The sequence below is a fragment of the Eucalyptus grandis genome, chromosome 8 (genome assembly GCF_016545825.1).
Source record: "Eucalyptus grandis isolate ANBG69807.140 chromosome 8, ASM1654582v1, whole genome shotgun sequence".
NCBI classification, from domain to species: Eukaryota; Viridiplantae; Streptophyta; class Magnoliopsida; order Myrtales; family Myrtaceae; genus Eucalyptus; species Eucalyptus grandis.
Window position 1 is genome coordinate 55,930,969 of NC_052619.1, and position 15,615 is coordinate 55,946,583.

The window sequence follows — 15,615 nt, forward strand, 5'->3', positions numbered from 1 at the left end:
AGATTCTGTAAGGAAAAAGAAAAATCAGACAAATCAGGGAAGAGTAATGGGTTGAGCCTAAAAATTGCTTTTGTGACTTGTAATCTAGCATTAGCTCAATCATATGTGATTTCAGTTCTTGCAGCTTGCTCAGGTTTTCCCAATTTCTGTTTCTGAGTTTTGTTAGAATCTTAACTTGCTCACTTAGTTTTGCCAGAAGTTTATCGATCAGGTTTGGATCATGTCATTTGTCTGCCCTTTTTAGATTTTCCCAGGTGGTGGCTACATGCCATTCATGCTAGATGTCCTGACTATCATGCCAAGACCGGCGATAGCTGATTTTTGCACCTTTAACAGGTCCTTTCGCCGAGTAAAAAAAATTATGCATAATTTGAGAGGTTTTGCCCACTCCCGGAGTACGACAACCATTATCCAAATTAATCATTACACTTAGGGTGACAACTAATGATCCATTTGAATGGATGGGAATATTGTACTCTTGGTGCGCTTCGGGTTATATAACTAATCGTTAAAAAACATTCACTTACTGATGGCATTGTTTAAGATAAACTCTGCCCCTTTGTCTTATAGCATTTCTGGCTTGTGCTTCCGCGTTGTAACGCATTGGCCCATTCTACTTGTGATTTCCCATATCTTCTCAGAACGGGCAATAGTAAAAGCAGTTAAACAAAGTCCACACGCATTAACTCGATGAAAATTCAGCACAAGGCTTAAAAATGTCACTTTCAATTACATCCTAGTTTCTCCAGTTCTCGTCGGCTGGGTTCATCTAAGCATAAACCAACACCATACAATAATGCCCGGTTGATGGATGACTCTTAACAGCACGTTATCAAAATAAACTCATTGATATTTTTGGGGACGTTGTGTTTGTTATCTTTTGAACTAGGTTTAGTTGATATTTTGAGGGACTTGTGTTTGTTATCTTTGAACTAGGTTTTGATTGATATTTTGAGGACTTGTGTTTGTTATCTTTTGAACTAGGTTTTAGTGCATCGAATCAAGAATCAATTTCCGACCCCACCATGAGGATGACCCAAAATGAGGAGTGTTATATCCAAGAGGTAAATACCAAGCATCGCTCCAATTGGAAATCACGTGTGGAAAGTTTGGACCAATATATAAACCCAGCTAACCTATCAGATTCGAGTGTATCATGACCAGTACGACAAAATTTTCTTTTCTGCCCACTAATGTCATCATGCGAGAGTCTCCACAGCGGCACAGCCCACCTACCCAAAGGAAGAAAACAAGAAAACACTGTTATCTGGTCAGAGATCTATAGTCACAGGATGCTTCTTCTATAAAAGTAACCTCCCCACACACCAGCAGTCCAAGTTCGAACACCCACGTATTCAGGGCTGATTAAAACGCGAGAAATGCCAAGCCCACCTCCATCCAAACCGTCCTCTCCCTCCTCTTACTTCTCTTCAGCTCGTCACTCATCCGAGCCTCATGCGGCAGGATTGCCATTACTGGGGCCAAAACGGCAACGAAAGGTACCCTCGCCAGTACATGTGCCACCGGCAAATACGCCTACGTAAACCTCGCATTCCTCTATAAGTTTGGCGGTGGCCAGACCCCGCAAATCAACCTCGCAGGCCACTGTGACCCCACCTCGGGTGGCTGCACTAGTACAAGCAATGGTATTCGAGGCTGCCCAGAATCAGGGCATCAGGTGATGCTCTCCCTAGGCGGCGGTGTTGGGAGCTACTCGTTGGCATCTCAGGCCGATGCGAGGAACGTAGCGTATCTGTGGAACAATTTCTTGGGCGGCACATCAAGTTTCGTCCGCTAGGAGATGCAGTCTTGGACGGTATCGACTTCGATATCGAGTGGGTCTGCCAAGTATTAGGATGATCTTGCCCGTTATTTATCAGACTATAGCAAGCAAAAGGGAAAAGGTGTACCTAACAGGGCGAGCTCCTCAGTGCCCATATCCCGATAGTCATATGGGGCTGCGTTAACACCGGTCTTTTCGACTACGTCTGGGTACAGTTTTACAATAACCCTCCATGTCAATACAGCTCCGGCGATATTAGCAAGCTCACAAGTTCTTGGAGCAAATGGGTTGCTTCCATAAACGCCCGGGAAGATGTTTGTGGGCCTGCCGGCGTCCACGGAAGCAGCAGGAAGTGGGTATGTTCCACCAAACGTCTTGACTTCTCGAATACTTCCTGTCATAAAGAAGTCAGCGAAATACGGAGGCATAATGCTGTGGTCAAAGTACTATGATGATAAGAATGGTTACAGCGACTCCGTTAAGAGTAGTGTATGAGCTGGATCTCCATGCATGACAGGAGTACAGTCTCATCTCTAGAATTAAATAAAGCTGTTGGCAAGCGGTATGTCAATACATTAAGGCTTAGGCCATTAAGTAATGTGGGACTATAATATTCTGAGAAAAGTTTGCTGTTTATGAACTTTATCTTCCAGAACAGTCTCTATTGAACCACTTATCTCTTCCTCAATTTGTTCTATTTTTCCTGCATACTACGTTTAAAATTGGCATAAACTAGCTCAGTAAAAATCAGTACCTCACCCTAGCTAGCCTGGGCAATCCTGGAGCTGATGGAGGCAGCAATCTGCTCTTGTCACCATTGTTCTACAAAATCTCAATAAATCTATCTCTAGAAGTGGTCGAAACTATCCACATTCATTCCTTGTCATAACCTCATATTGGCCATTATTAACCAGATCAAGTAACACAATACAGCTATACTGCAATCTCAATACCAATAACAAAACTACTCACACCTCAAATTTAGCACTGCCCTCATAACGAATACCTGAGTCATTGACCGTACTTCCCTCCCTTTTAGGAACGGAAGTAAGCACAAATCATGTGATTCACTAGATCCCAAAGATATCTCCGGTCAAAGATTTCCTTTCTTTGCTTGCAACAACTGTCATCTTGTCCTCTTTTTCTTCTATATCTCTCAACATGCTTTCTCCATATTTTTTTTTATCAAAAGGCAAGAAGAATTAAAGACGGGCATAGCTCTATGTCACAGTTTGCCTTCTCTCTTTTTTTCTTTTTTTTTTTTGGCTTCTGGCTTGTTTTCCTCCACTGTGAAATATTTACATGGATAAATTCACCGTCATGTTTCAAGACTCTTCAGAGAGTCTAGTGAACGGAGAAAGCGTGCAAAAGCGAAACTTTTTGTTACCCAATTAACTCGTTTGTATAACGATACCGATGGTAATCGAGGGGATTTTCATTTCCCCCAAAGTTTCGGGTATTACACTAGCATAGAGTATATTGCACTACAAAGTACAAACAGAAGTTGGATCCATACGAATTTAAGCAGAAAATGACAAAAATTAGATGGGGCCATGACACTGACTAAACAAAAACAATCATTGCAATAAAACTAAACATTAGTTAATTACCAGAATTAGAAATACAACTTCCCATCCTCCTGCAGCTTTATTCACTTCCAGCAATCTTTTTCTTCAGCGTTTCAATGTCACTGGCCAATTCTATCTGTGACTGCAAACGAGTAGAAGAAATTGGCATCATGTGGCTCGCTTGAGAGGGAGCCTCTGGAGAAAGATGATGCAACGCACTCTGCACTCATGCATTTGTCCCAAATCTCTCCACAGATATGGTAGAATAAACCACCAGACTTCAAAAAGAACCTAACGATGCTTCCATCGGCTCTAATTTTAAACATGGCATTCCCAGAGCATTTCCATTTCGTGCAATACATACTATACCGAACAGTTATAGTTAAGGTTGGAATATCCTAGTAAATATTGCCTTAACAACATGTAGCTTTCATGTACCGGTACCTGTAGAAAACCTCCGCTATCCTTTATTTTCTCCACCAGCAAGACAATGTTTCCATATAAACTATATAGTCAAGAGCACTCCCGATACACTGCAAAATCGAGTCTTTTGCCAATACTATCTTGCCAGGAATAAGTGAAAATGCTACCAGCAGAGAAATAGAGCATAAATAGCCAACTATACCTTAAAGCGCAAGTATCTGTAGACAAACCATCCTGTTTATCCGAGACCTACCAACTCCATGACCTTTGGCAGCTGTAAGCAAACTATGTCAGAAGAGCTCTTGCCACAAGGAGACAATCAAATTTGTGGCAATTTCTGCAGGCAACTAAAGCTAAAGGATCATCCCAAAATTTTACTATTTAAGGACCTTTTCTTTTGCTCAGGATGTTACATAGGCACCTTGAATAAGTTCTTAATTGCAAGAACAGAAGAAAACCAAACCTACCAAAGGGACCGAGTTGATAGCCTCAACTACAATGGATGACAGCCAAACGGCAACTATTGCACCACCACCATATAGGAAGACTGTGGATTTGTCTTCAATAGCATCCCACTGCCAAGTTATCATCTAATGTCAACTTTTTATTTTATTTTATTTTATCAAACAGAGGTAAATGTCTGGATGACAAGTGCACTATTTTAAGGCCCAAAATCACCATTTTAATTGAAAGTATGTCGATGCTGTCATTTGCTCAATGTTAAAGAGTCAACTAGGTCATGTTGACTCAACTTAACTTCAATCACTAGAGATCATGAATATGGAGTGCTGCAGTTAGCTTACCTCATGAAATGTTAGCAAGATATAATGCTTATCCCTTTGGATAAATTACAAGCCATTTTTTTCCCTTTGTCAGGAATCATCAGTATATACCAATTAAATGATACCAGACAAAAAAATTACTAAATGGGCTAAAATCAGGGAAGAAAATAAATTCACTTGAGACGAATCTTTAATGTTTCTATTGTGCTGTGTGTGTGGTTTTCATAATCACAACACTGCAAAGTAATAGCACCCTAACCTTCTCCTTCAATTCAGCAACATCTCTCCAACTTCAACAGGGAGTAGGTTTCTCTTCAGAAGAAGCTCTGATCTGGACAGACTTGAACCTGTTGGAATCTTCAATTTGAGAGAGACTGTTAATTCAAAGTGCCAAAAAAGGTAAAACTTTCGGAACTTTGATAAACTCATCGTCATGCGAAAAAACAGAAGTATGCTAACAATTTGGAAGAAAAAAAATTGTGATGACATAAGGCCATCTATGATTTTGCCAATTTAACCAGATTAACACATGTAGTTCTTCTTATATCTGCTTTCAAAAAATGCCTAACGATGGTGGAGGATGGTCAAAGCAGCGAAACTACTATCAGATCCATCATCTTCGAAGCAATGAAATTCAAAGCAAAGATACGTTGATCTGTCTTGCCAGATAGCCTCATCTTCCCCTCCCCCTACCCAGATCCATCATCTTCGAGGAGGAGAAAAGGGAAGTTCTGAATCTTCACAAGCTTATGTGGACCTTGTTATGTGTTGTAGCTTGGATACATTGAAGAATACATATTGCTTTGGAATTACCATGAATTCGTTTCTGCGTGGTTTCGAGTATCATTGTCTTCCGTTTCTCCAATATGTCGCCTGTAGACTAGTAAATGTTAGAAGGGAATGCCTTAACCGGCCATAGACATGTCTGCCGGTCTACAAATTACTGGGTGGCCTGCGCATGATCGTGGTATAAGCTCCATTCTTCATGGAGCTGATGGGACAAGTATCTTTAGTTTGGGTACAGATGGAAAGGCAAGTACATTCTCTTGTTATGATTTGTAGATGCATATCTTGGATGCTTTGAACTTGAGTATCCATTAAGCTCATTCCATCCCATAACTATTTATTTTCAATAATGGTATGAAATATCAAAAAGTTTTTTTTCTTGCCATTTTAGGAGCTTGAGTGGAGCTTGCAGAAACAGGGTCATGTTCTGTGGTCAATCAATTCAAAGAGGTATCGATTGCAGACCGCATATTTACTTTCACAACCATAATATACTTTGATATGTGAGATTTCATGGTTATTGATGTCACCCGGAATGTCAAATTGGTTTCTCAATTTTATTTATGCATTGGGTTGATGGCTTCTTGAACCTATTTCTAATAAGGGTGAGGAATTGTCCTCACTGAGGGGGACGATCCTTAACCTGTGATCATCATTCTAACTCATGCCATGTATAGTTGTTGCATAAATTAATCTTGCATAAGTGTGAGCTGTAAAATTTCGGTAGTAATTATGTGGATCGTGTTATGCTTGCAGCTCCAGTCGCTTAAGACATGAAAAATGGCTCTAGATGCAAATGGAAGGAGATTGTTTGTTACTTTTTGTTCAGTAAGAGCACCCATATACCAGGTAATCTCTCTCTCTCTCTCTCTCTCTCTCTCTCTCTCTCACATGCACACACGCACGCATAGAGAAACGATGTAGGAAGCGATGAATAGGGGCTTTTAAGCTGCGTAGTTTCTTTACTTTTACTTATCGTTAATAGTGCTCCGATCAATGGTTTCAGTGTATTTTACTTGGAAATGATGTTAGCTCATATCTCATTGCGTTTATTTGTTTTAGATACCAAGTCGGCCAAGTGGTTTGAGAACTCTCCAGTGCTTCTTTGACGACGGTGGATTGGCACCCAACCTTGCTTATTTTCTTGACTGGATCAGCTGATAATTCCACGCGCAGACATCCATATTGTGAAGGCCTTATTATTTGAAAGCTAGTACGTGCTTTACTCTTCCATTTTCAAGGCGTTTCTTCTTGTGATTGATTGTTGTATGCTTTTGGTTGGATAGATGATCGTCAGATTAATTTGCTCCTTGATCGGTTTAGCAATTAGTAATCCCCAACTCATTCTTGTCAGTTATAGAAGTTGTCATAGGCTCACATGTATCATATTGAAATTTATCTTCAGGCCTATAATAAGTTTGTAAAATAACCTTTGATATGATAGATTCAGGTAGCTATTATAATTGCTTGTCTGCATCTATCATTTCTTTTTTTTCTTTTTCCCACTTCACATCCATTGACATAAGTGGAATGAAAATTTGTCCACTCTTTGTTTTGAGTCAATGCATTTCCCTTTTTTATCAAGTAAATTCGGTAATCAGTCAAGTTATGACTTGGAAACCACCGAGCAAAGGGGAGTTGTAAAATCAACATTGATGGGTCATTCGTGGATGGTGATACAACAGGAAGTGTTGCCGGAGTATGCCGGAACGAAGCAGGAAGACCGATTGCTAGTTTTGCCAAGGAGATTCGAGCGACTTTGGCACAGTAGACCGAAACCCACGCGTGCCTTGAAGCGCCCCCATTTCTTTAGAGACAGATCTGAGCTACCCCTCATGATAGAATCAGATTGCTTTAAGGTGATCTGCACACTTACAGATCATGATATGTCCTCTTGGAAGTAACCTCTCTTATCACCGAATGCCTTACTTTAAATGGGCTAATATAAGCACATTTGAGGGGCCCATTGCGGTAGAGAAGAGAACCAAATGGCTGATAGGGCCCATACACGAAAGAATTTATCTTGTAATTGGACTACTAATCCCCTTCAAGTTTTATGGGACCTTTATGTTCAGAGGCCCATGTAGGAGGTAATTCTGGAATCACTTGAAGCAACGAAAGGAATTTGTTTTGACTAAAAAAAAAGGTTATTGAGGGTTTACATCATAGAAATTATTTGAGCTTAGTTTCTCCTCCGAATTTCATCCAGTTCTACTGGAACTAGCCTGGATCACTTGTTCAATAATAAATTAAACTCAATAAGGCAGATGATGCCTTTCAGGCTAGTGCACAAAAACTATAACGAGATCACTTCAACTAGAAAGGAACTCAGGTGACAAGATTGTGGTCATGAGGATGATTGGCTCAAGTTGCAACAACACTGGGAATGGAGATTCTTTAGGGAAAAAGGACAATCGGACAAATCAAGAAGAGTAATGTGTTGAGTCTAAAAATTGCTTCAGTGACTCGTAATCTAGCAGTCATCGGCGCCCTCTTCATGTGCTTTCGGTTCTTGCGGCTTGCTTAGGTTTTTCCGATTTCTGTTGCTGAGTTTTGTTAGAATCTTAACTTGCTCACTTGCTTTTGCGAAGTTTATTGATGAGGTTAGTATCATGTCATTTGTCTTCCTTATGAATGGTGGCTACATGCCGTCCATAGTAGATGCCCTGCTGGTCTTGATGTGCTGATCATCATGCCAAGACCGGCGATACCTGATTTTTGCACCTTTAACAAATCCTTTTCACTGTGTAAGGAAATTTATGCATAATTTGAGAGGATTTTACCCACTCCCGGAGTATGACGACCATTGTCCAAACTAATCATTACACATAAAATATGATAAGTAATGATTGATTTGAATGGACGGTAATATTTGTACTCTCGATACGCCTCGGGTGATATAGCTAATCGTAAGAAAACATTCACTTATTGGTGGCATTGTTTAAGAGAAGCTCTGCCCTTTCATCCTATAGTGTTTCCAGCTCGTACTTTTGTGTTGTAATCATGCCTTGACTATTCTACATGTGATTTCCCTTACCTTCTCAAAACGGCATTAACGTGATGAAAATTCAGCATGGGGCCAAAAAGTGTTACTCAAACCACATCATCGTGTCTCCAATCCTTTTTGGCTGGCTTCATCTTAGCATAAACCGACGTGCAATATTGCACAATTGACAGCACGTTATCAAATAAAGTCCTTGTTGATATTTTTTTTTTGGGATGTTGTGTTCGTCAGCTTGAACTGGGTTTAGTGCATCCAATCATAATCAATTTTCCATTTCTGTCACGAGTGTGACGCATGAGTATGACATAAGTGTGAGGAGTGTTATATCTGAGAGGTATATGCCGAGCATTGTTCCAATTGGAAATCACATGTGGAAAGTTTGGACCAACTAACCTTATTAGATTCGAGTGTATCATGATCACAATTGTCACACCCCACAAGGGAGAATTACCAAAAAGTCTAAACCTATTGTAATTGTCTTATTCAGTCAAACTTTTTTTTTTTTTTGAGCTTAGTCCTAAACCTTTCTGTGCCATTGTCTTAGTCCATCGAAGGCCACTTAGTAGTAGATCGGCCGTGGGCCGACGTGACGCCGGCCGGCCTCCACTAACGATTTTAATAATTTTTTAATAATTTTTCGATTTTTCAATAATTTTTAATAATTTTTTTTTTTTTTTTTTCTTTTTTTCTTCCTATCTTCTTCTTCCTCGCCGGCGTTGGCCGACCGGCGGGCGAGGAGCCGCCGAGGCTCGCCCCCACCGGCGCGGCGAGCCTCGCCTAGCCATGGCGAGGCTCGCCGCCGCTGGTGGCCGGCGGGCGAGCCTTGCCCGGCGACGGCAGGCCGCGTCGCCATGGTTGGGCGAGACCGAGCCTCGCCTTGGGCTGGGCGACGGCGGCCTCGCGGAGTCGCTGGCGAGGCTCGCCTTCGCAATGGCCGGTGGGGCGAGCCTCGCCGGTGGCCGGGGCCGACCTCGCCGGCCGAGGAAGAAGAAGATAGGAAGAAAAAAATTAAAAAATTAAAAAAATTAAAAAAATTAAAAAAATTAAAAAAAATTAAAAAAAAATCGAAAAAAAAAAATTATTAAAAATCGTTCGCCGGCCGGCCAGCGTCCACGTCGGCGCCGGCCGGCCAATTTTGGCCAGATGGACTGAATTAGCACACCGTAAAAGGTTTAGGACTAAATTGGCCAAAAAAAAAAGGTTTAGGGCGGAATTGGCACAATTAATAGGTTTAGGACTTTTGGTAATTCTCCCACCCCACAAGCTAAAGGAATGGGGGTGACACGGCTGTCATTCTTTCCAAAAGACGCAACCTCTAACCATCTAATTCCTACTCCCATAAGTCTTTGTCGACACTGCTCTTGCTTTAATAATCGCTAACTAAAGGACCTAAAAAGATTGAGAAAGAGAGAAATGAGCAATCACAAGCTCAATGAGTAATGTATATCTTCTAAAAGGATCAAGTACCCACTATACATACATATATACAAAGCCATACTAGGACTTCACAACCCAAACATATGGTATAAATTACATATTGACTCATGTATGAGTTATCTTATATCAACACAACTTTGTACAAGTTAGAGATACTAATTTAAATTCATTATCACAATTCAAGCATCAATGGTTGAATCCCTTGATTAATCTTTATCAAATACATGCCAATAGTCCAATCCATCGATTAATCTCAAATCAAACTTGTATCACACATTAATTGTCTATTCCATTGATCAATCTCCTATCACATCACATCTTAAGACCCTAGAGGTGATTTCCACGGGACCATGTCATTGTGTAGCACTTAGCTCTTGAATAGTACAAAATCCTAGAAGTGGCTCTTGTGAAATTACGTTATCGGGTAGCATTTAGCCATCGATTCACATATACCAATAGTACAAGGCCCTAGAGGTAGTTCACATAAAATTACATTATCGTGTAGCACTTAGGCCTTCATTATAAATACTACTAGTACAAGGCCCTAGAGGTAGCTCACATGAAATTACGTTATCGTGTAACACTTAACCCTTTACTGATCCATATCACAATTGGTTTCACAAATCATAACATAACCTTTCACAAATCGATTCTTTCCACAATACCAATTCAGATTCCGTATATAAGTTGGTTTCACATATCAAATCAAATCATCTTTCATAGGCCATACTCAAAGTCAACCTAATTCATTCGGAAAAAGGTTTCCCAATCACAAAATATATACTATTTCCTAACTCCGTTCATTATGTGTGTGTGTGTGTGTGTTCTTTTTATAATAGTCATTTCTCACACCATTACATAATTCATTTCATAAACTAGTAACATTTTGAAACGTCTTTCTCATTAAGTATTTTCCAAATCATAAAAGAACCCATTCCATAAATCAATCTCATCAAAATACACATATTATCTTTCATGAGAACTTCAATAAGACATTTCTCAAACCATTCTCAAATGAATAAAAGTAGTAAATGCCTAGTCCATTATTTTTACGATTTGCACATAATGTACTTCATACTTTTCAAAGTTTGCAAATTTAAAAATGAGATAACACTATTCACTAGGAAATGCTCGAACCCAACTAAATGGGCTGATAATTTCGCAACCCTTTCAATTAAACGAGAATCGATGTTAAATCATATAAAACTCTACCTCAATTATGAAACTGTTAAATTACGCTTAAGCACTAACAAATCAACTTCTACGTGCTAACAAATCTCCCATCCAAAGCGACTCAAACTTAACTTAGGGTGTGTTTGTTTCACGTAAAAAACGTAACGTTTTTGGAAAAATGTTTTCTAGAAAACCATTTTCCAAGAAAACGGTTAGTTTTCCTTTGTTTGGTAATACGTGACTGAAAATATTTTCTGGTGTTTGGATTGCATTTGAAAAATGATTGAAGGTGTAGAAGACGCCGACAAAGAGGAAGAGGAGGGAGCGAAGCCAACGGGATCACAGGAGAGGCTAGGGTTGGAGGAGGCGGCGGTGACGAAAAGGAGGGGGCTAAGGAGAAGGAGAGAGGAGAGGAGGAGTTAGGGTTTATGTTCACAGGCAAAAAAAGAAAAGAGAAAATAAGAAAAAAAAAAGATATAATAATAACAAATTCAAAATTTTTAATTAGAAATTTTTTAATAATAAATTTTTCATCAAGTAAGGATCTTAAAATATTTTGGAAAACGTTTTCTAGTTTTTTTTCAAAAGGGAAATCGTTTTCCTGAATTTAAACTTTTGGAATGAAAACATTTTCCGTTGACTCATTTTCCTAAATAAACCAAACGCTGGAACTTACCCATGAAACCCTATAGTTTCACTCACAAAATCATTGTGCCAAAACAACTTCTATCATAATCCACAGCTCTACAACGTCATAAACCCCATTTCCATGAAATGCTGAAGTCCCATAACTAAAAAATTGGACTCCACAGCTTGATTTTCTCAAAATTTCGAATTTAAGTCTTAAACTCAAAAATACTTCGATTGGATGAACAAGAGGTGTGAATACCTATTAGCCATTGCAGATTGGAGTACCTTTGACTTGGCAATGCGTCCACAGTGAGCATGTGCTGCACATGATGTGTAGACCATTTCCATGAAATGCCGAAGTCCCATAACTGAAAAATTGGACTACACGGCTTGATTTCTCAAAATTTCAAATTTAACTAAACTCAAAAAATACTTCGATTGGATGAACAAGAGGTGTGCATACCTATTAGCCATTGCGGATCGGAGTACCTCTGACTTGGCAATGCGTCCACAGCGAGCATGTGCTGCACATGATGTGGAGACCATTTCCATGAAATGCTAAAGTCCCATAACTCAAAAATTGGACTCCATGGCTTGATTTTCTCAAAATTCTGAATTTAAGTCCTAAACTCGAAAAATACTTTGATTGGATGAACAAGAGGTGTGAATACCTATTAGCCATTGCGGATCAAAGTACCTCTAACTTGGCAATGCGTCCACAGTGAGAATGTGCTGCACATGATGTGCAGACCATTTCCATGAAATGCCGAAGTCCCATAACTCAAAAATTGGACTCCACAGCTTGATTTTCTCAAAATTTCGAATTTAAGTCCTAAACTCGAAAAATACTTCGATTGGATGAACAAGAGATGTGAATACCTATTAGCCATTGCGGATCAAAGTACCTCTAACTTGGCAATGCGTCCCACGGCAAGCATGTGCTACACATGATGTGTAGACCATTTCCATGAAATGCCGAAGTCCCATAACTCAAAAAATTGGACTCCACAGCTTGATTTTCTCAAAATTTCAATTTAAGTCCTAAACTCGAAAAATACTTCGATTGGATGAACAAGAGATGTGAATACCTATTAGCCATTGCGGATCAAAGTACCTCTAACTTGGCAATGCGTCCACGGCAAGCATGTGCTGCACATGATGTGTAGACCATTTCCATGAAATGCCGAAGTCCCATAACTCAAAAATTGGACTCCACAGCTTGATTTTCTCAAAATTTCGAATTTAAGTCTAAACTCGAAAATACTTCGATTGGATGAACAAGAGATGTGAATACCTATTAGCCATTGCGGATCAAAGTACCTCTAACTTGGCAATGCGTCCATGGCGAGCATGTGCTGCACATGATGTGTAGACCATTTCCATGAAATGCCGAAGTCCCATAACTCAAAAATTGGACTCCACAGCTTGATTTTCTCAAAATTTCGAATTTAAGTCCTAAACTCGAAAATACTTCGATTGGATGAACAAGAGATGTGAATACCTATTAGCCATTGCGGATCAAAGTACCTCTAACTTGGCAATGCGTCCACGGCGAGCATGTGCTGCACATGATGTGTAGACCATTTCCATGAAATGCCGAAGTCCCATAACTCAAAAATTGGACTTTTTTTTTTTGGTAAATGTAATTATATAAATAGGGAAAGCCAAAATACATAGCAATCGACGCCAGGAATTTTCACTCATAATGCGAACATGCAAGATGAGTGGAAGGGAGTCGAAACCAAAGAAAGAGAACGCAAGAACATAAAACGCAGCTGAACAAACAGCAAAACAAGCCTAGGCAAAACGCCATAAGGCAGAGAAACAACACAGCAAACCACCTAACTAGGTAAAATGAGTGTTGGTTTCAAAAACATAAGGGTCAAAACCCCACCCACGCTAAAGCTGTCTATTTCTATAGTTGTCCAGCACCTTGCTAAAGGTAAAAACTTTATCCTTAACAACTTTGATAAGGTGCTCCTTCAATGCAGAGACCTCCAACGCTTCGCCACGAAAGATGATGATGTTCATTTTCTTCCAAATTAAGTGGCACAAGGCTCCAAAAGAAAACCAGGCAATTAAGTGGAAAAAAATAAAAAATTGGACTTCACGGCTTGATTTTCTCAAAATTTCGAATTTAAGTCCTAAACTCGAAAATACTTCGATTGGATGAACAAAAGGTGTGAATACCTATTAGCCATTGCGGATGGGAGTACCTCTGACTTGGCAATGCGTCCACGGCGAGCATGTGCTGCACATGATGTGTACAGCAACCCCCCTTCCCTCCTCCTTTTGCTGAACATCCCCTATTTATTTTTATTCCCCCCCTTCTTGACTTGTCATTGTCAACCTCCTTTGATTTATCGACCAAAAAAAAAAAAACCTCCTTTGATTTATTTTTTGTTTATTTTTGTTTTCTTTCTTTGACTTTTCAACTCTCTTTTCTCTCCCCAGTTCTCACTGCGCAAGCTCTCGGCTTAAAAGAAAGGAGCCGACTCCTTTTTCTCCCTTTTCCTATTCTCTGACTTTTCAACATTTGAATTTTTATTTTCCTTTTGGGCTCCATCACTCTTGACTTGGTCAAGATATAACAACCACGTTTCGACCACTCCGATAAAATTGTCTGTTCTTCCTCCCAATAATGTTATCATGGAAGAGAAATTTCCACAGCCACCTGCACCCGTCTCTAAAGGAAAGACAACAAGGAAACACTGTCCTGGTCAGAGATCTGAAGTCGCGGTCACGGGATGCTTCTCCTATAAAGAGTAGCCTCCCCCCACACCAGCAGTCCAAGTTCAAACCCACGTATTCAGACCGATAAAACCAGCCAGAAATGCCAAGCCCACCTCCATCCACACCATGCCTCTCCCTCCTCTTACTTCTCTTCATCTCATCTCTCATCGGAGTCTCTCATGGCGGCGGGATCGCCATTTACTGGGGCCAAAACGGCAAGGAAGGTACCCTCACCAGTACATGTGCCACCGGCAAATACGCCTACGTAAACCTCGCATTCCTCAATAAGTTTGGCGGTGGCCAGACCCCGCAAATCGACCTGGCAGGCCACTGTGACCCTACCTCGGGTGGCTGCATTAGGATAAGCAACGGCATTCGGAGCTGCCAGAATAGGGGCATCAAGGTGATGCTCTCCCTAGGCGGCGGCGATGGGAGCTACACGCTGGCATCTCGGGCCGATGCGAGGAACGTAGCGAACTATCTGTGGAACAATTTCCTGGGTGGCACATCTAGTTCTCGTCCACTAGGAGATGCAGTCTTGGATGGCATTGATTTCGATATTGAACTTAGGTCTACCAAATATAGGTCTACCAAATATTGGGATGATCTTGCCCGTTATTTATCAGACTATAGCAAGCAAGGGAAAAAGGTGTACCTAACGGCAGCTCCTCAGTGCCCATATCCCGATAGTTCTATGGGGGCTGCGCTTAACACTGGTCTTTTCGACTACGTCTGGATACAGTTTTACAATAACCCTCAATGTCAATACAGCTCCGGCGATATTAGCAAGCTCACAAGTTCTTGGAGCAAATGGGTTGCTTCCATAAACGCCAGGAAGATGTTCGTGGGCCTGCCGGCGTCCACAGCAGCGGCCGGAAGTGGGTATGTTCCAAAAAAGGTGTTGACTTCTCAGATACTTCCTGTCATAAAGAAGTCAGCAAAATACGGAGGCATAATGCTGTGGTCGAAGTACTACGATGATAAGAATGGTTACAGCGACTCCGTTAAGAGTAGTGTGTGAGCTGGATCTTCATGCACGACAGGAGTACAGTCTCATTTCTAGAATTAAATAAAGCTGTTGGCAAGCGGCATGTCCAATACATTAAGGCTTAGGCCATCAAGTAATGGGATTATAATATTCTGAGAAAAGTTTACTGTTTATGAACTTTATCTTCCAGGAAAGTCTCTATTGAGCCACTAATCTCTTCCTCAATTTGTTCTATGTTTCCTGCATATTACATTTAAAAGTGGCCTCAACTAACTCAGTACAAACCAGTACCTCATTAGCTAGCCTGG

The 15,615-nt window shown here is 40.5% G+C and overlaps 1 protein-coding gene and 2 pseudogenes across 1 annotated transcript; 2 read left to right on the forward strand and 1 right to left on the reverse strand.

Moving 5' to 3' along the window:
• Positions 1-1,455: 1,455 nt before the first annotated feature.
• Positions 1,456-2,346, forward strand: LOC120287366 (annotated as a pseudogene).
• Positions 2,347-3,430: 1,084 nt separating this feature from the next.
• LOC120287367 lies at positions 3,431-11,952 on the reverse strand (annotated as a pseudogene).
• A 2,442-nt stretch (positions 11,953-14,394) lies between these two features.
• LOC120287801 (hevamine-A-like) lies at positions 14,395-15,403 on the forward strand. Its single transcript, XM_039301194.1, has one exon. The coding sequence runs from the start codon at positions 14,420-14,422 to the stop codon at positions 15,338-15,340; it is 921 nt and encodes a 306-aa protein (XP_039157128.1). The 5' UTR covers positions 14,395-14,419; the 3' UTR covers positions 15,341-15,403.
• The last annotated feature ends 212 nt before the right edge of the window (positions 15,404-15,615 follow it).